The sequence below is a fragment of the Passer montanus genome, unplaced genomic scaffold (assembly GCF_014805655.1).
Source record: "Passer montanus isolate IOZ18808 unplaced genomic scaffold, ASM1480565v1 scaffold66, whole genome shotgun sequence".
NCBI lineage: Eukaryota > Metazoa > Chordata > Aves > Passeriformes > Passeridae > Passer > Passer montanus.
The window spans coordinates 5,781,599-5,803,479 of record NW_024371704.1 but is presented as its reverse complement, the minus strand read 5'-3'; the positions used below and the strand labels follow the sequence as shown (position 1 = coordinate 5,803,479).

Here is a 21,881-nt window from a genome sequence, read left to right as displayed (position 1 = left end):
TGTTTCACTCCTTGAGCTGGGGATCCTAACTCTGGACACACAGTCCAGGACAACACAGCTCTCATGCACAATCAGAACACACTGTCCCTTCATTTCTCACTCTAGCTATGCTTCTCTTCTTTACAGCTTCCTCTCACCAACATAAGGTATCACTCCAGTCCATAAACACACTCATGAATTTATCACACGCAGCCCATTCTAAAAATATTTTTATAAATATTTTGCTCTTGACTCTTCTGTACATCTCTGTAGTTTCAATCTGCCACATGGTACAAAGGAAAAACACAACCAGATTCCATACCATGTGTATGTTTGAATAAAAAGGATGTGCAATGTTTATTTAGCTTATCAACGTGGTATGTCCACACAGAATATACCCTCTGAAATGCTACTGCTTCTCATTTCTTTGAAGATGTCACCACTTACCCTCAAAGTCAAGGGTTTGGTTCCTCTGCTCTCAAGATTCCTGTCTCTGACTGCTTAACATCCCAAGCTACCTGTACTTGTTCTGGCCACTTTACAACTAACACATTTCCATGTGCTGCCTGCACGTGAAGAAGAGAAAAACCTTCTGATAAAACAAAATAAGGACTTTCTTGGATGTGCTTCTGAAACACAGTTGTGTTGTTCCCTGCATGACAAGAACATCACTGTAGGAGCCTTACCAGCTAAGGGGGGTACAGCCCACACAAAGAGCTGTCCTTTGAGGCTCTGTCCTCCTGCTGCCAAATCCAGCACATCACAGTGCTGAGCAGGACACCTGCCATTAACCCACTGCTGTACAGAGCAAACCCTGCCAGGGTATCCAGGTCCCAGGTGAGCAGCTTTCACTATTATCTGCACAGCACCAGGGAATACCACCCAAACACTTCCCATACACAGGTGCCTGCAACAGACAGACATCCTTCTATCTTGCCAAAACAGCTACAAGCTTCCTAGAGGTGCTCCATGCCCCAAGCCTGTCACTGTTTAAGAGGCATTTGGATAATGCCCTTAATAGATGATTGTTGTAGGTCCCTTCCAACCAAAATACTCCATTCTACAATGGAGAACCTCTCCCCAAAGTTAAGCTATACTGGCCTCTCTCAAGGGCTAGGATGCCTAAATAAAAACTTGCATTCTGAAAGATTTCTGCAGATTTCAAAGAAGAGATGTCTTCCATTCCTAGGTAATTTTTTGCCTCTGGGGAATGTACAGATTCTGACACTACGTTAATTTTTAAAGAAATTCAAACACAGGTCTATTTCTAAATCAGCAGCCACTACTGATCTACCTCACAGTGGGTGCCATCAGCAAAGGGATTCCATTCTGTACAACAACTGAACATGAAAACTGATACTATAATTGCAAGTTTGCCTAAGAGGTGAACAAATTCATCCCTTAATCCTTAGAAAGAGGTATCAAACTGTGCAAACCTGACACACATTACTGAAACCAAACACACATACACTCTCTATTATCAAATAATAAAGGAAGTGATCTGCTCAGACTGATAAAAAAATGAAATCTTTTATGCAGCTTCTCTGACAGTCATGAGTATTGTCGTATTATTTCATTATACTTTCAAGTAAGTTCATGTTTTTATCCTTAATGAAATATAAACAAAATAAACAATTTCCTGGCAATCCCTCATTGAATTACAGTACAACTTTTATTACTGGACTAAGTTCCACAAACTATTTCATTACTGGACTAATTCTACAAATAATTATCACCAAGAGGAGGTTGTATGCATAGATAAGAGATACTGACTGGATTGTTCAATTTGTTGCATCGTGAACTCAACAGACATGAAAAAGCCTGTAGCTGCTTAATGACCATTGCAAGGAAAATTATTCCTGATAATGCCAGTTTCAGACATACTTTACTATGTAAAATTTCTGATCTATGTCAATCAACTAGAATAATCTTTTTTAAATTAGCACAGAGATTGTTTTATTCCTCCAGAAATCTGAACTGGATTGGGTAATATATTCCCTTTGATAAAACAAGTTTTAAAAGTGAATATTCATAAACAAGCAGAAGTTTCCAAATTTCCATTGCACAGCACAGATCATACTCAAAACACAGCAACAGCTTTTTGTTGTAAGTCGGCATTTTTAGCTGTAATTTAAAACTGTCTTACAATATTCTTCATTCTTTCCAGCTTCAATCTCAATACTAGTAAACAATGAAATGCAAGAATAGCCTGTTTTAGGAATCTTCCATATAGTTAGTATAGAAAAAAATACCTTCAGATGCATGTCTAAACAGTTTCCAAACACCTGTGTATCACTTCATAAAATCTGGATTACAAACATGAAATACAACTATGTTTGAATATTTAGAATGTAAATAGATTAAATATCAATTTTGTTTAAATTCTCAAGTCTGTTATTCACAAATACTCCACCTATCTGAAGTTCATACAGTGGTTTATATCTACAAGTGCAGATTTAATCTTTTAAATCCTTCTCTTCTCTCCTCTTCCTTTACTTGGAGAAACTCAACCTCCCTTTCTCTTACTATAACTGAAATGTTTCTATTTATTAGACTTCTACTTTCTGTTTTAGTCTTTTCTTAAGGACTGTATAAGAGGCCATGCAGTTCACTTCCAGCACTTTTTTTCTCATGTCTGTCAGCCACAGAAGCACATACTTAAAAACTAAATTTTCTTTCATGTTCATTGGTCAAAATTTCAATTGTCCAAATTCTCTCTCGAAGTATAACAGTATGTAAAAGACCACAGCCCACCAATTCATCTTCTCCAATAGTTCAATTTTAAAAGTAGCAATAAAAGAAGAAAATAATTACTAGACTTTGTCATGTTATTAAAAAGAGAAAATATGGAACGACTGTATTAGTTCAAAGGAATTAAGGGGCAATTTTCAGCACCATCAAAGCTTTTTTTATAGTAGAGCTTTTGTAGGATATGAAAGACAAGTCTTCACACTGTACAACACTGTATTTGAAAAAACTAGGAAAGCAAAAACAAGATAGCAGCATAACTTGACAAAATGCTTAATCCTTTCTTGGCAATGTATTCCTACATTGCTATTTCATCACCATCTACTAACATAATAAAAGAGAAGAAAAATTGCAAATATATATTTTATTTTTAAGTATGGAAAGAAGATTTTAAGGTATAAAGAAATAATTTTTATATTAATAATTTGCATGTATTTAAAACATAATAAATATAAATAGGTATCATTAATATATTAATACTACAGATATTTAAGTTAGAATTCAATAAGTCCTTCACAAAGATGTCATCCAAGCCTTATGCTGGTAATAAAATATTAATTGCAACACCATGGCAACAGAAACATTGTCTGTTCTTTTACTGAGACAGATCCACTAGAAGAAACATTTGTGTTTCAGAGATAACATCCAGTATTTCCTCTAAGGCTACATGAGTCATCTTTCTCACATTTTTGCCATAAAATTTTAAAAAGCACATTTTTATTCTTAAGAATTAATATAATACGAAAAAGAAATAATCTAGGTAAGTGCTGTAGGAGAAATTCTTGCTAAAATAATCCTTCCACAGGGGAAAAAATAAAAACATTGTTTTGAATGTAGCCAGATTCCATTTAGAATAAACTGTGGGAAGATTTTACCTTCTGGAAACTAGTCAGTGCTGGCCTTTGGCACCAGCACCTGCTTCTCAGAAGGCTGAGAAGTGATATGTTTTTTAAAATCAATTTAACATCTTTCATTCTTTCACCACCATGTTACAGAAGCCATGATTAAGGAACCCTTGCTACCAACTCAACTAAATAAAAATAAATTTCAGATGCCTGCACTGTTAAAATTGTTTGGGTTTTCCTACAGCAAATAGAATAGAAGCAATAAAACATCTTTCACTAGCATTCTAAATTAGGCTAAAGTGACTAACAAAGACCAAATCTACCTTGCTGATAGCAAAATATTCTGGGACACTGCCTAGTAATAAGACTTTAGAGGATAAAGTAAAATCAAAAAGACTGAAAAAACTGTGTAGGCTTGCCTCCTAATTTTCTAAACCTGAGTATGTGCATCATTAAGTGCAGTGTATCTCTTACCATCTTCATTCAGGAACAATTTGTTGAATCTCAATCCACTAGGCTCTTTACCAACATATCTGTGCACATACTCTGTGCCAAGATCATTGACAGCAATCGCGTATTTCAAAGGCTTTACGCAGGACTGGAGGCAGAACGGAACTTTGGTATCACCCACAGAGTGCCTGGGAAAAACACAGATCAACAGCCTTGAGATTCCTGTTTGTGCCAGTGGAGTGTTAAATGCTTCATCTATCCTTCAACATGCAAGGACTATTGACAAAAACGCCCCAAGAAGCAAAAGCATATTATTACTAAGTCTCATTTTAAAGAACATAACAATGAGATTTAGAGGTTTTAGCAACTGACTCCATAAGCCAAGCATAACAAAGTCAGTTGCTCACTACTGCAGAGGTAACAAAATAAAAAGTTCAGAAATGGGTTTGTACCAGAGCAGAAAATCACCTCAAACCTCTAGTCCTACACTTATCCTACTCAATTGCAAACCACATACTCAGCAGGGTAGAGCTGACCCAGATAGAGCCACTATACTGATTTATGCCTATATAAACAAAGATGAGACACAGCTTGGGCTTGCAATTTGAGAACAACAATCAAATGGCCGTATTTACATTTCCTTTAATAATGGCAAAGACACAGCACTTATTACATGCTATCTTTTGGAAAGTTTACTTTCAGCATCTATGTCAGACTGCACCAAAGAGTGACTCATGCAAGCAGCATATGCCACATCTAGAGAGAGCAAAAGGCTTGAAGCAGCCACTTGTCTGATGGCAAAATCAGGAGTGTATTTGCTTCTGTTCTGTGCAGAAAACACAAGGCTTCAGTGAAAATCACAATACCATTTTGGCATTATAAAAGCTAACATTACACAACATTAAGCATTACAAAAATTAATATTATAAGAACTTTCATTAGCACATAATATCCAAAACAAAGAAAAACGTCAATTTAAAGTATAAGGTTTTTTACTATTAATAGATTATAATTCAGACACTTAAAGAGGGAGATGAAAAAATACTTCTGCTTACTTGTACAGCTCCTCCCCTGAGATTACAGAACATATGGCTAATTAGAAGCAAACATATGGATCTCAACAGATCACGGCAAAATGAACTCCAAAATGAACTCCAAGCCACAGTCACCAGAAGCAAGTCTGATGCTCTCAGGAATACCCCATTCACAAACACTACACCTCAAAATTGCAGTTTCCAGAAGCTGCAGTAGGACCACAGGAAAGTGCAGGTCAGCAGAGCTGATGAGCACCTTGCATTGTGTACTCACAAAGGGAGACACAAAGCTCATGTTACCTCTCAGCTAGATGGTGCAAGGTATCCCTTTACATCTAGGCTCCTAACTGTCTCTGCTACTCTGAGTTACTAATACTGAGAAAAATAAAATCACTGACTAGATCTAAGACCTACATACACCCTTACAGGGGAAAGCTTGATAAACCTGAAAAGCAAAACCGTGGTCAGCTCTGTCAAGTTCCCACATCTTCATTTTCCTTTTAAAGAACATGAATCTGCATTTTTTCAGTGACACACAGATTATATAACAATGCTACAGTGAAAACATTAAAATGCAGAGAAGGAGCTAACACTCAAGTACATTGTGACCTACACAGGAACTTATATAGGTTGATGCACGGGTGCTGTTAGACAAAGCTTTTCAACTTCCAAATATTACTGCTACAGAAGCATTGCCTCTGTCTTTCCTTGAACTATTCCAAGAACACAATGTAGAAGTTACAATATACCTCTGTCCATCCACGGTGCAAAGTGACACCCCCCACAAATCGGGGCTGAACTTGGCCAGTTGTGGAATATAGTCAGCAACCTATCAGAGTGTGAAACAAAGAGAGACACATTACAATACCCATAATACTTAACTCTGCATTAATTAAAATAAGTATCAATGGAAAGAATACACAAGGTACAACTGATTTATTCTACAAATAATCACCTGGTGGTATATCTAAAACTTCATTAGAAATTATTATATTCACTAGATCATTATCAAATAAAACCTTTTTCTAAGTAAAATTTTCATTACATTCAGAGAGGTATCTGTGCTCTGTATAACAGCACATCCAGCATTTTCAAATAATATAAAATTTTTTGCAACACAGTCTGGGATTTTTCAACTAATTTATTGAGAGTAAGGCACCAGAATAAATTTTATTTACCAACCAACGTGCAGTATTAACAATTACTTTTGTTACACAATCCAGACAGATGTGTAGAGCTGCATCATTTTTCTACAGCTTAACTGTAGTCTGACCAATTATACAGCAGTTTTATAGTTTATGTAAAATAAAGAAGGAATAATGCTATTTTCATATTCCAACATCAAAATGCTACAAGATTCTTAGAGGCTGTGAACTGTATTTCTAACATAGTTTACAAATTGCAGGCATAACTGAACTACCAAAACTCTTTCATCAAGTTACCAGTTTAATTTTACTAAAAATTTTAAGAAAAATCTGTCTGCTTAACAAATGATGCATTTGGTTAATACTGAAAATCTACAGAAGTTTGAAGTTGAATTTACAAAGAGGTTACCTTTCCTCCAGATTGTTTTTTAGCACTTTCGTATAGCTCATCAATATGGGAAGTAAACGACATAAAATCTGGAATGACAAACTTCCTTCTGAAAGCTTGAGTAAGCAACACAATATTACTCTGTACACACCTGCAAAAAGTTTAAAACGTTTATTAGTGCTTTGACAATGTGCTGTGAAAAAGCAATTACATATTATTTAATTAGGACCTTCAGTCCCTTGAAGCTACATGCCTACAAGAACAGGTCTACATTACTTTTCCAATTTGCCACTCCATTTTTAAAATTAGTTGTAATAGCTTTACTGCATTCATTTGTATTCCTTTTATTCTCTTTTGAAGTTTCAACTGGGAAGCTGTACTGCAAGGCATTATCAATCTGCCTTCAAGTAGCACCTCAGCTTGCAAAAGGGCTCTAAAGCACCCAATTCTTAGGATCAAACCATCAAGTTTATCTGACCCAGTCTTTGTCTAAATAAGTGCTAATTTCAGAGTTAGAGCAGACTGGGGAGGTTCAGGGTTGCTTTCTCTCACTTCACCCTTTCACGGCTAACTGAGGTGAGAACGCTGCCAACAGACCAAACTGGAATGTGATTCCACTCTTAATAAGAAAAAAACCCTGTGGAAAAAATTGATAACATCTCCTGCTCTAAGCAAAAGTTACTAGTGAGCCGCACTGCAAGTTTCTTCTTTCAAATCTGCAGCACTCAAGGAATCTCTGTTGCCTTTTAGGCCAGAAAACACAGTTACACTGTCGGCCACACCCTCGGAGCGCCAGCCCATCTGGGACAGCGAAAACACCGATGAGGGAAAAAGGAAAAGACTTATCTAGGACAAACAGAAGTAAGAACGAAAACACAAACTGATGCATGCTGAAAGTGGTGTGAGAGAGGAGAGCAGTTGGCAGCCACTATCAAGTCAGTTGAAATATGACCTGATAAAAGGTATTAAGAGCCCTGTCCCAGGGCAAGGAGGACGAGGCAGGTTTAACAGCAAACAAACAGTTAACACCTTCACACCGCGCCTTCTGGCACTGTTGACAGAAGCAGACACATACTCTTAATGCAGGCAAGTGGGAAGTTAAGAACATCTAAGCACATGCTACAAAGACGAGCATACCTTCCAATTAAAACTCAACCAGAAAAAAAGTCATTTTTAGAGCCATCTTTTCACTTAGAATAGATATTTCAATAATCCTACTATTAAAAGCCATCATCGGCTCAAAAAGAAGGTGCATGAAGACCAGTGAAGAGACAGAATTACCCTCCCTTTGAATGCCCTCTCTTTTTCTAAGCCTTTAAACTCCTCCTACTTCAAGGACTTTATCTTAAATTCAACTGATATCCATTTCAAATGCTTCACAGCTCTCCGAAAGTGAAAGAGAAACTGTGAAGTTTCCGATGCACACAATCACCTAACAAACTGCGGTCTCTAATACACTGCTTTCTCAGCCTGTGTGAAAACTGCAGTTGAGTTGGTTTTGTTGCAATCTTTTTTTTTCTGCATCTTGCAAAATCTGCTGTTTGCTTTTGTTCCCAGCAGCTTCCAATTACAGTCACCTACTCCAGGTGCAAAACCCCTTTTCAAAAGTAATTAATAACACTGATGGCAGCTATGTGTGCAGAAGGAGTAACAACACAACATGCATTAGGTTCAAACTTCAGATGCCCTTCTACATTGTCTGCACTACCTGGGCACATTAAGCACTTCTGTAAGAAAAAACATATCTCTGAAGTTGACCCAAACATTTTAGAACAATTCAATACAAAGTCTGGAAAACAAGAAGGCAGTGTGCACTTAAGTACAGTCCTCTTAAGATCACATTATGTTTCTGAAACAAGAAGGGCATTTATATACTTAAAATTTACACCAAGCCTACGAAGCTCACTTCAGCAGTTCAATCCCTTTAATGTAGGGATTAAAACTCAGTACAGAAATTGTTGTGTTGGTGAAGGACATTGCTCACCATTACCAATTTTTCCCAGACTCTGCCAAGGTCATTGTCTGGGTATTTAAACCCAGGTGTTTACTCCTTAAACCAAGCAAATAGTATGAATTCACAGACTAAATTACATACAATGGTTCAAGTAATCTAGATGGGCATTCAGAACAATAGGTGCATGGAGAAAATAAGAGAGTTCTTGGGTGTCCCTTTAACAGGACACTAAACAGACTTGACAGCTTTCAGTCAGCCAGGACATGAGCCAAGACAGCCTCTAAAATTCTGCATCTGACATCTCCTCCCACCGAAGTAATTAACTAACTATTTTCCAGGTAACCCTCTGGAGATGGCTGGCCTCAGGCTCCGAAGAAGTGGAGCAATAGGAAAAGATCACAGGGAGGAATTTAAGTAAATAATTACACTGATAAATAAAAACCTTTCTACAGTCAAATATTGTGAACAACTTGGCCCTTATCTCTCACATAGTTTAGTGGTGCTCAGGATAAGTACACTAAAAAGTCCTACATTAAATTCTTCCATTTCCACAAACTTTACAATCTCTGCCTGAAAAAAAAAACCCAGAACTCTCTTGACAAATCCCAATCCAAGCATTTCTCGTCCCACTTTAAAAAATTTAATTTCAAACTATAAATTTTTCCTGATACATTTTAGTTAGGAAGATTAGGCTGCAAGTCTTATGATCAATATTAACTGTCAGTGACTTGTGTAAAAGAGTTTGAAAGCAACAGTTCGAGGGGTTTTGGAAATTGTATCTTTATTCTTTACCATAAAGTTAGGATCACTTTGTTTTCTTTACCACCTTATTAGGTTTATCCATTATTTTTCAAGTTCTGACTCAGATTGCTTATTACTGTTTCCCTACATAAAGCAGCCCAAGTTTAATCTAATAATAGATGAATTGTTGAGCACTATTATTATAACAGAGTACTATTATATTAAGTAGTACCAAAAAGGAAAAAAAGAAAAGGAAAAAAATTCTCCTATCAAGCTAACCAGCATGTTGCACTGCTTTCAGTAGCAGCCTGGTCTCACCCTGCAAAGACCACATTATGTTACACAAATGCAATGTTAACAGCTAATTCATTAATTTATAAATGCTCTCTTTTGTGCACCCCAGAAATCTTCATCTAAAGAAATCCTGCAGATGAAAGATTAAAACTCCAAATTGTTCTGCCTGTAACATGAAGATTCTTTCTGATGTGGAGAGTGCTGTAAAGCCAAAAAACTTCAAAATAATGCAATTTTAGTTGAATTGGAGCCTAATGTTTAAAACCATTAAAAACGCATACAGAATGACAGACAAGACAGATATATGAGCTGGTGTATTTTACAGGTAATTTCTACTGGACTTGATTGATTTAGTCAAACTTATGCTACCACTACTCCAGATCACTTAACCTTGATGCTTTATTAGATCTGGCAGCTTTGGATTCAAATTCAAGAGGAGAATTACACCACTGACTTTTATGTTTAGGGAACTGAAGCTTTCAAGTCCTGAGGTAAGCACAGCTGACTAGATACATTATTGTATTTCACACATTAAATACTCATAGAAGAAAGTACAGGGACCCTGTGCAAGCCTATTCACAACAAATGCAGTGTCCCTACAAGGAACAGGTAACTGAAGTTCAGGGGGTTTTAATTTACAAAAATAGTTACAAAGTAACCTTCTGCTACTGCAAAGAAAAACTTGTTATGTGAAACAAGATTCACATTCTAAACTCTTCCTATACAAGAAGCAACCATGTAAGCTTTCCACAAATTGTTACACTAATGACTACTCTCCTCACACAGAGGATCCAATCCCAGAGATGTGACACAGAACATAAAATAATCCTGCTAATTAGCAATCAATTCTTTTTCAAATGAAGAGCTCTTGCCCAAAACATAATTCACTTCACTGTGACAAATAAGCCTTTTAGTATAAATGTAACACATAATAGAAAAAGCATTTCCTTTCCAATCCATCCATACCCACAGGAAGGTTTCTGAATCTAACAATTTAGAGTTCTTACTCTGCTGACAATAAAAACAGTGAAGACCTGGTCTAGAACTTAACACAGGAGTAAAGTTAGCTCATTCTGGACCTTTACAAAGCATCTCACATGTGCTTAAGAAATTGACTGGCTTTTTTGTTGCACACACAAACACTAACTTTTTCTCAATCTATTCCCAAAAATGTTCTTTTTTAGATATATATATATATATTTATATATATACACACACATATATGCATATACTTTTATATATTTATACTTACATAAGCTATGTAAATACACAGTAAGCAGATACTGTATATATTTTGTATACCTACATGTACATAAAATATATGTATTATATATATGCACTTGAAAATTGTATGTGCAAATAAGTTTTAGGTATTATGATTTACCCTGCAAATTGAATAAAAATGCAGACAGAAAAATAGTCTAAAATTTTCATTTCAATATTTAAGAGCCTCTACATTTCCAATCTTTTGGCACACAAAAGCTGTAAGTAGAGGAGCAAAGGAGTGTGCTTGAAATGAACAGAAGACAACCTGAACAGAGCTTATACTTTTCAGCTGACTACAGACTTGGCTAAAAAAAGAACAAACAAAAGCATCACTAAAATATGGCACACAGATCTTTTCCAAAACAGACCTATGTCTGCAATCCTAACCCCTCTCATCTCCACGTATCTTGAAATTTAACATCACTGTTTTCCACACACTCACTTTTAGAATTGCATACATGCTCTGAAGATCCTGCCACACAGAAGCAGCATCCTCAACTTCAGATTAAAAACTTACAAGATTAGAAACTGACAAGTGCAGCAAGAGAGCAGTTTTACATAATCATACTAAACACTTCATGCTGCATCAATTAATTTTGTTTGGCACCTGACCAGGAGCTGCAGTATGGGGTCAGACACACATGCAAACAACACTGACACATTAAGCTCTTGTGGAGACCACACAGCCTGTCTGCTGCATGAAATCTGAGAACAAACTTTCATCAGAACACTGATTTATGTACCTTATGTCTCTCCTTAAGATAGCACTCAGTAACACACAGACAGCATTCATTCAGAATTATACAGTTACATAATTGACAGAAAGTTTACTTTTTAAAAAGGTCTTTGTCCAGCATAACACCATCTGAAGTAGTCTGAAGAGTCAGTCTTAGCATATCCATGCACTCTTTCAATCGAGGATCAGATGTACGTAATCCTGTAGATTTGAGTGCCTATTACAAGAAAACAATAATTACAAAGGAAAAAGATATGCTATTACAATCAGGTTATCTACTGCTCAGCATTTATCACTGCAAGAGATCTGCCACTGCGTCATCAACACAGACATTGTGACACTTTACTGATTCTTTAGCAATTTCCTTTGGCCATTTTGGCTGCATTTTATGTCAAAACATTAATGTTACTTGAAATCCAGTGGTCCAACTACATTTTACAGAAGCACAAATACTACCGAGCCATGCCACAGGCACAGCTGCTTTCAAGCATACTCTTTTGCACATCAAAGAAGTGAATAATAACATTAATATTTCAACTACAGAAACTGCTCAGGTGGGGGGAACAATACATTCCTTCCCGCAGATAAACACGTACAAGAGAAATTCTCTGCTTTCCATTCTTGCATTTGAAATGTTAAAATAACCTTGCAGTAGTTAGCTTTCATACAGCACTTTGGAACAGTAAACTTACAGTTATGAATTTATGAACTGGTATTTTTTCTTGTCCTTCTGCAATAGTATAGAAAAGCAGATCTTCTAAGCTGGGAAGGAGACCTTGTTTCATTTTACTGGAAAACAGAAAAAAAAAAGCATAGATTATTTTAGTGCCTATTTTTATTTACACACATTTTTGCATTATCCTCAGGCAAACACATTTTCACTGCTATCATTAATTTCAAATAACCACTTCATCAGTGAACACAAAGCTTAGACTTCAAGCAGAAAAAAATGGTAATCTTACAAGCAGCATACATATATTTTACAGTAGCAAACATTCTTAACTGCAACTCGGTCATATTTTTACTGTCATACATTTACCGCTAAGATTGTATTTAAATTTTCTGGGAGAAGATTAATCACATATCACTCTTTTTGATGTTACTAAGGGTAGGTATGTTACTTGCAGAAGATAAATTATTTATGAGATTCCAGAATGCATATGTCCCATAATTAAATTGTAGAGCATACTGACCCAACTATTCTACAGGCAAGAGAAAGAGATGATAAATGTGTAATATTTTCTTCAAAACAGTCCCATTTTCAGGACTCCACAGAGCAGTCCTGAAGTCTCTATCCTTCTAGAAGCTTATGTAAGCCCCATCAGTTACCATGAAACAAGCAAAGCCATCTGCAGCATAATAGAGCACCTGAAGCAGAAGGAGTGACTCTCATCACACCTACTTAGCTAAGTAAACCCAGTGCAGATGCACCTTTAATGGTCACTGTGCTTATCAGTGTAAACACACCACTCTCCAAGGATCCCAGGTGTCACCTGTTTCACTCTGAGATAGGCTTCCCCTGCCCTGCAGGTTTTTAGTACCTGCATCTCCATTTCATGTGAAATCTAAAGGAAACCCACCAAACTAAGCACTCAGATTCCTTGCAAGACAGAAAGCTGCAGTACTGACAGCTTTCCCTTCCCTTTGAATTTACACATTGAACCTGTAAAAACTATGAAAATATGCCTTGATATTCCAAAGCTCCCTGCAGCAGGCAGGAGCCCAAGTCTTTACTTGCCCTGTAAGCAGTGCCCACTACACTTCCAGACTGAGAGGGGCAGTGACAGCAAAGGGATTCTGGTTCTTTGGTCGCCTGAAGTGCCCAAGTTTGTTTCCAGACAAAAAAGCCAATGTTCCAATGCTTGACCAAAAAAAAAAAAACAACAAAAAACCAAAAGAAAAAAATATGTAGATAGTAACTAAAATGCAGAGTATGCAGTCTTACATTATTTTAACCATCAGTTTTAAAGGTCTATCTTATAATCTATTAATACTGGCAATGCTTTGTTACCATACAGTAATAAATAAACTATTACCTGAAACCAGAATGCTCAGTGGCAATTTATGTATTTTTATACATTTATGCACATGTTTACAAAAAGTAGGTCCAAATTCTAGTCACTGAAGTTGTCAAGAGATTAGGAATGCTTTGAATAGCAGAACTCAGGGTTACAACTGCAAAAATAAAATGCTACAGCTAAGCACAGACCCTAGATAGCCCAATGCAATCTTACTGACTGACGTTTAATCCTCTCCTCTGCCAATACTTACACAAGGCAGATTTATGATTATTTTTAATAAAAATCTGATTGTACCCAAATACCCTTATATATTTAAGGCAACCTCTAGATTGCTCTTGCCTCCCTCCTTTCCTCGTAACTAGCTGTGAAAACAAGCAGTAAAAAAATATCACCTCTCATTTTCCAATTTAAAACCTTGTACTTACATACTAAGAACAGAAGACAGCTTTGTAAGCCAACAGACCTTTCCTTGTCTTACAGTCTAGAATTTTTTTTTTTAATTTAAATTATGCTGGCTGACTAATGCACAGACAGGCTGGCAATTCAACCAAGACAAACGCTTGCAACTACCTCAAGCAAACTACTGAGCAGCCCTTTTGGTAAAGAAAATTCAGGTCTTCCAGGCAGCGTGTTTCATTTCCAGTCCTTTGGGGACAGTATGTCCAGTCAAGCCAACAGAACCAGAACTACCAACACGGCAACTAAAGCTTTAGGATGTCTGCATCCTAATTCTGCAGGGAACTAAATTTAAAAGTTATGCCAAGTTACATCATCTATGCCCCTACATCTTCATCATTTACACAAAGCATTCAACTGAGCTCCCCAAAACGTCGAGATTTCATGTTTTAAGGGATGTCTCTGCTACACAAGTCATTCCCGGTCTTAAGGTCTGCTTAAAGTCTGGCAGAGGAAACTTTCCTATTTCACTTTGGCAAAACCAGCCAGCAAACACACTGAGAAATGTTAACTGATAACCTATTTAATTACACATTTCTGAGCAATTACTCAATTTTACAGTGTTCCAAGTACGGAATTTCTATCTGGAAAGATGCAGAAAAATACTTCAGCCATTTAACCAAGATTTTACCTTCCTCTTCATATGACCTTAATCTACTAAAGAGACCTGCACCTTTCACAGCAGAGAATCTCTCAACGTGGTTTTCATATCTTTCACATCTGCTGCTGTTCAATATTGGGTCACTCGGCCTAATTAAACAATGGAGCTGCACAGACGACCAAAGCAAAGAGGATGACATTCAATATATTTACAGAAAATTGCTCTTTGTCAAGTAGTCCATCTTTTGGTAAAGTTTATCAGCTAAATAGGGGTGAAAAGGCTTGCTCTGCAGTTTATCAGATCAGTGATGTCAGTAACTGGTGTTTGCTTAACCTAAAAGATGTGTTTTGGCACTGTGAACACACTTAGCAAGATAATTCTGTTCCACACACACGTAAAAAGCTGTTTTTCAGGTCAGGGAACTTGCAATTTTCACAGTCAAATTAAGTGGAAATTCCGGTTTACCTGATTTCATGAATAATGACTTGATATTTCTTTACCTTCTTGGGAAAAACAAAAAAAAAAAAGCAGCAGAATATTAAACAACTAGACTTCTTTGGCAGTACACTAATCTGTGGACTACAATACTGGTGGACTGATTTTTTAAATACAAAGGAAAACCAACATAGGAATTCCAAGCACAAGGACTTTGCAGTCCTTCTTTCAGATCTTCCTTTTGTATCAGTATAATGTCTACACCAGATTCTGGGGGGACTTAATTTTAACAAATGCTGAATTTCTAGGATAAAAACAAGATTAAATTTCAAATAATGTGGAAGATTCCTCCTCTGTACTTCAGAATAGAATTGCCAAAATGCAGAACAGGATTTACAGAACAACAAATGACATAAAGATATGATATTGCTAATAATAGTTTCAAGCATTATTAAAAAATATGACACCAGTCATAAAAATGAGTTGCAATTACTGTCACAAACAATGGTCCCTCAGGGACCATTGAAGATCTTCATCAATGACACCAACAATGGGATCAAATGAAGCCTCAGCAAGTTTGCCAATGACACCAAGCTGAGTGGTGCAGGTGACAAGCCTGAGGGATGGGCCAAATATCCAGAGGGACCTGGACACACTCAAGAAGCCTGTCCAGGTGTGAACCTCACGAAGCTCAGCAACTAAAGTGCAAAGTTCTACACCTGGGCCTCAGTAACTCCTGGAATCAACACATCCCGGGGGAAGAACTGACCAAGAGCAGCCCTGCTGAGAAGGATTTGTGGCTGCTGGTGGAGGAGCAGCTGGACATGACACAGGCACGGACACTCAGAGCCAAACCTGTCCTGGGCTGCATCCACAGCAGCGTGGGCAGCAGGTCAAGGAGGGGATTTTCCCTGTACTGCACCCTGCTGAGACCCCACACAGAGTACTACCTTCAGCTCTGGGGCCCTCGGCACAGGAATGACACCAGCCCATTGGAACAGGTCCGGAGGAAGCCACCAGGATGGCCAGAGGGATGAGCACCTCCCCTCTAAAGGTAAGGCTCAAGGAACTAGGGTTGCTCAGCCTGGAGAAGAGGAGGGTCCTGGGAGACCTCACTGCAGCCTCTCAGTACCTAGAGTGAGACTGTAAGAGAGATGGGGACAGGCTTTTTAGCGGGGTCTGTCGTAACAGGACGAGGCATAATGGTTTTCCATTAAAAGGGGCAGCTTTATATTAGATATAATGAGAAATTTTATGGGGAAGGTGCTGAAATGCTGGAACAGGCTGTCCAGACCTGGAAACACTGAAGGTCAGACTGCATGAGGCTCTCAGCAGCCTGATCTGGTTGAAAATTCCCCTGCTCATTGCAGAGGGAGTTGGACTAAGTGACCTTTAAATGGTTTCTTTCAATCCAAACTATTCTGGGATTCTATGAAAGCTGCAAGTCACAGTCAGTAGCCACTCCACCTAAGACAGGCACCTTGAAGAATCTGTCACCATGCTACAAATGCTGTATGTCTTGGTTGTGTCTCCAACACTTGTCAAGTCACTAAGTAACTGTTTTCTGTCCACTCTGTATCACTCTATAGCGAGACACTGGTCCCACAACAGAGGTGGGCAACTATTTACCCAAGAACTACATACTTATAAACTCTTTCTGTCCACTCTGTATCACTCTACAGTGACACTGGTCTCATAATAGAGGTGGGCAACTATTTACCCAAGAACTACATACTTATAAACTACATATTTATAAAAAAAAAAATAAAACCACCAAACTCTAACTTCAAAGCCTTGGCCTCTACAGAGGTTATGAAAGGTCTAATACAAGTGCACTTCTGTTTCTCGCATCTCTGAGTATTGTATCCACACTCCATCAGAAGTATCAGCAACATGAAACACTGCCTGGTTACTTGTTATTCCTCTGTTATCTGGCCAGCAAAAGAAAATTTATTTTGAAAAGTACCTCCAGAATTTATCCCTGCCCTTAAAAAAGAGCACTACCACTCCCTTGTCATTAAAAAAAAACCCACCAACAAAACACTTCCTTTAACTGTTTGTTGATATTCTATATACTAGCATCTAGCACTACTGCAACTCAGCTAAAAAAACTGAATTTAGCTTTCAAAAGTTAGGGTCGCTCATGTTTTGCTCCTCCCTCTCAACCTTAATCAAGGCCTTTTTAATTTAGAAATAGCTTCTACTAAGATAAACTGTTTCATCCCTTTACTGTTCAGCACAAGATGAACTCTGAAAGTACTGAAAGTAAAAGCAAGCAAGGAACAGTTACATGGAAAACAGGAGCAAGGGGTATTAAACATTATACACATCTACAACTGAGGAGTGTCTTAGGCTACTGTGTTTTAATAACTCAGGCATGAACATAGATACTATTGTGTTTTAATCCACAACTCCTATTAATTAAATTTACCAGTCTGTGACCACTCTCAGCTCAAGCTCAATTATTTTTCCTGTCCAAAATACATGAAGTTTCAGTTGGATACATAGTGTGAAGGCTGGATAGCAGGGATAAGGAGGTGGTGGAAGATGTTATGGAAAAAATGCACCAGGGGATCTGGTTATGCAATGGGATACTAGTTATTTCATCAGCCACAGACCTCATAATTTCTTCTCACTATGAGGAACTGAACTGTTCTAAATTTCTGTGTAGTCTTTGCACAGAATATTTTAGGCTTTTACTAGCAACTCCTACTCTGTACACAAGGAGTGTTAGGAAAGCAAATAAACAGGAAAACCTTACTGCTGTCTTTTGACATGATGGGTTATTTCAGTATCCCAGAACCATGACCTTATAATCAAACAGAAAAAAATAGGCCCCCAACACTAACTAAAAAAGAAAAAGGCTATTGCCAGTTGAGTCCACAAAGCATTTGTCAAACATGACTCAAATGCTGAGACACTACGGATGGCGAAGTGCTGGAATCAGCAGAACCCAGCCTGCACTGGCTTAGCCCAGTTGTCAGTGCAGTTCAGACACCTGTCTTTTGAAGAACCTCACTCTTCTTCTCAAACCTGTACTCTGTCTTAATATAGCAATACATTCCACATGGAATGTACCATTTACAAATGCCTGAAGGAAGATTTTCACAGTTCTGCCTCAAGAAAAGCAAGAATGAAAGTATCCAGCAGCCTGACTAATGTGCCACCAAATGTGCACAACCTGAAATGAAAGTTTCTAGCTTTTTCTGTGTTTGTAAGTACATGCTAGATGTTTTATAGAATTTCTCCCTGTTCATTTTGCAGTAAGATTTAAAGAACAAATATCTGACTTTCAAATACATCATTTTGTCAAAAAGACAAAAATTATTACAAGTGTTTAACTGGTTTGTGATTACATAGCTTTGCCACACGTTAGAAATTAAAGAATTTCCCTAACTGATGCTAGCTGTGGGAAGCTAACAACAGCTCAGTTTAAGAAAATGTTAACTCTTCAATAGATCACCTTTGCAATATCCTCAAAAACCCATCACAGCTGGCATGCTGTTTTTTTCCAAAGTTTTTAATGTCTTTCTGCTTGAAAGCAGACATGCAGTCTTTATAAACCACACCTATTCAACTACAGAAGGATATTTTTTTTGTTCCAAAGCATTATAGAGAGCTAATTCAAAGAGGAGACTTCATATTTGTTGAACCACAGGAAAAATTTAAAAATAATACTAGTTATGATTGTGTTTTGTATTGCCTACAGTTACATAACCTGATGGGCATGCATTTTTTAAGGCACCTGACAGCAGAAGTAACTGGTGATGCCTTTAAAGTAGGCTGTACCCCACTGAACCAGGCAGAGTAGCTGACATATCTGGGGGGAAAAAACAGAGAAGAACAAGGTCACAGCCTCACTCCCCACCTGCCATACTGAAGTTCATGGTAAAAAAAAAAAAAAACCCCAACCACAAACCCACAACTGAAAAGCAGAACTATTAACAAGCTAAGGGCTGAAACCTTCCTGACTGGCTTTGTGGAATCTTCCCCAGACTTCCTCTTAGCATTAGACTAACAGAGACTTTACTCAGTGTCAAAACAAGGTACTCCTTTCTCGGCCCTGTTTCTTCTGTCGTTTGCTCTTTTCATACAGGTAATAAGCATAGCAAAGCCTGGGAAAGCAGCTTGGGTTTAATTTTAATTATGCCACCCCATCAGCAGGGCACAGGGTGCCTACAGGAATGCCATGGGGTACATTTCAAACACATACAAAGGAGAAGTCTTCACCGGCCTTGCAGTTAAGCTGTCAAATTTCTTGTAAAAGGTTATCTGAGATTCTAAATGCACCCAGGTTCAAACAGCCAATGTACAGACTGTCAAGACGAGGTGGTAGTGAATGAATACTCAAGACTTGCATAATGCTGAAGACTAAGAGAGAAGAACAGTCTGTCCATCAACCTCATCATTCTACTCAGGTATCCACTACCAGGTACAAAAACTGGAACTGACACACCAGTCTCCAATGTTTTTGGATTGCTTTTTTTTATTAAGGAGTATTTTAGTTTTTTTACTAATAAAAATTAGTATTTTAAGGAATACTAATTTTATAGAAATATACAGCCTTATCATCTGCGTTTTTTATTAAGGAGTATTTTAGTTTCTGAGTGAAGGAATATTAATTTTATAGAAATATACAGCCTTATCATTCTACTGCCTGCATACACCTTTGTCACTAAGGGACAAGTAAGGACCTCAGCACAGGCACCTATAAACATCTGCACTCACCACGTAGGAAGGCAGTATCTGTCCCTGGCTGCACTAGATTACAGAATTGTTAAGGCTGGAAGGGACCTCGGGAGATCACCCAGTCCCCAGTGCCCCTGCCAGGGCTGGGTCACCCTAGGGCAGGTTACACGGGGACGCTCCCGCGGAGCACACAGCGCTGCGAAACTTCCGAGGCAGCGCTACGCACCACGCACACCGCCTTTAATAATTAATGCGAGATGACACAGCTTTCGCTTCCCTTGAGAAATATTTTTAGCCAAGTGGAAGCGCTACCAAAGCCACTCTGCCACCTGCGCCGGGCCCCGCACGGGCGGCAGCGACCCCGGGGCGCGCGATGGAGCCCGGCAGCCCCGGGCTCCCCGCACCTGCCGGGGAAGCGCCCGGCCCGGCCCGGCCCGGCCCCTTCCGCAGGCACCACGCGTGCGAGGGGAGGCGGCGCTCACATGGCGCCTCCGCATCATCCCCCGCGCCCGCCGCCCCCTCCACACTCACTTCTCCCCGCCGCCGCCGCCTACGGCCACCTCCTTGCTGCCGCCGCCGTGGTTATTGTTGTGGCCGCTGTCGGCGGGGGGCTCGCCGGGAGTCGGCGACGGCGCCTGCGCCCCCTTCCCCGGCTCCTCCAAGGCTCCCTCCGAGCGGGTGCACAGACCCCGCGCTGCCGGCAGCGCCGCCGGGCCGCGGCGGGNNNNAACCCGCTGCGCGCCATTGGCCGAGCCCGCTTAACTGTCAGGCGTGCGGCGCGCCTATTGGCCGAACGGGATGTCACTCAGGGCCGCTGCCACGCCCCCGGCGCGGGCCGAGTCTCCCCGCGGGGCCGCTGTGTCGCGCGCGGCCGGCGGGGCGGGAGCAGCAGCGCCCCCAGCGGGCGGAGCCGGAGCGCTGAGGGGAGCCCGGGGCGCCGCCTCCCTCCCTCGCTCCTTCGCTCCCTCCTTCCTTTCCTCCCTTCCTCCTTCCCTCCCTCGCCCTGCGACGTGTAAAGGCGTTGGGAGCGGGCTGGGCTGCGGCGGTGTCGGGTTCAGGTTGCCATGGATATGGCCATTTTTTAAAACTGTGTGGTTTTGATTACGAGCGCACCGCCTCTGCCGTGCCGGCAGGATCGCAGAATGTGCCGAGCTGGAAGGGACCCACAAGGATCCGCGAATCCAGCGCTGCACAGGACACCCCAAGAACCTCGCCCCGTGCCCGAGAGCCTTGTCCGAACCCTTCCTGAGCCCTTGTCCGGCTGGTGCTGTGACCACTTCCCTGGGTTCTACTGCCCGACCATCCTCTGGGTGAAACACATCCTCCCAATATCCAACCTAAACCTCTGCCGACACAACTGCAGTGCTCACCACAGGGCAGGGGAGGATGCACAGGGCCTGCGTCCATCACCCACCAGGCGCCCCAGGAAAGGGCTCAGGGAACAGGAGCCTCTTGGAAATGCCCTCAGAAGGAATGGTTGTTCCCACATTTTTTGGGTCAAACACTTCTGGTGAGGAGCAGAGCTCCTAAGAGGTTTCCACGTACTTTCAATTAAAGGGTAACTTCATAGCTCATTGCCAAAATTTACAGTGGAGGCTGTAAGTCTTGGTCAAATGTCTGAAGTTCTTGGGTTTTGAGAAAAATAAATAAACCAAACACAAACCCACAAAAATCAACCACCTGGCTGCCCAGGTGAACTGGGTGCGGCCATTCTTCATGTTCACATCATCAAACATTTAATCAGTGTGGAAATTTTGCTGCTCCCTTACAGGTCCCAGTTTGGGAGCCACTGACCCATGATTGTGAAGCCCTAAAAGCAAAAGTGTAGCAGAAAATAACTGCAGGGCTTCAGCATAAGGTGTAAATGTCACTCTTTATATACACTTAAGCTTCTGTCACAGCTGTCAGGATATAGCATTTTGGAAGTCACAGATTTTGCAGTTACTTGGTGAAACTTTGCTCACATCACCAACTGCTAAATTTGTCCTGGATGAGTACAAATCTATATTAGCAAATTTTATCCATTATGGGTAACAGTAGAAGACGAGATTTCCTGTCATCCTACTGCCTCAGTAATGCCAACGTGCAAACCAGATTTT

The 21,881-nt window shown here is 39.7% G+C and overlaps 1 protein-coding gene across 1 annotated transcript in view; it reads right to left on the bottom strand.

Annotated features, from left to right (window-relative positions):
* GLS (glutaminase) overlaps positions 1-20,500 on the bottom strand; it is a 61,408-nt gene extending 40,908 nt beyond the window's left edge. Inside the window, exons 1-6 of the mRNA XM_039728575.1 lie at positions 20,314-20,500; positions 12,273-12,369; positions 11,676-11,797; positions 6,611-6,740; positions 5,806-5,885; positions 4,047-4,210 (exon numbers count right to left, since the gene is read on the bottom strand). Coding sequence (XP_039584509.1) covers positions 4,047-4,210; positions 5,806-5,885; positions 6,611-6,740; positions 11,676-11,797; positions 12,273-12,365 — 589 coding nt within the window. The 5' untranslated portion in view covers positions 12,366-12,369; positions 20,314-20,500. The remainder of the gene's footprint in view (positions 1-4,046; positions 4,211-5,805; positions 5,886-6,610; positions 6,741-11,675; positions 11,798-12,272; positions 12,370-20,313) is intronic.
* Positions 20,501-21,881: the final 1,381 nt, after the last annotated feature.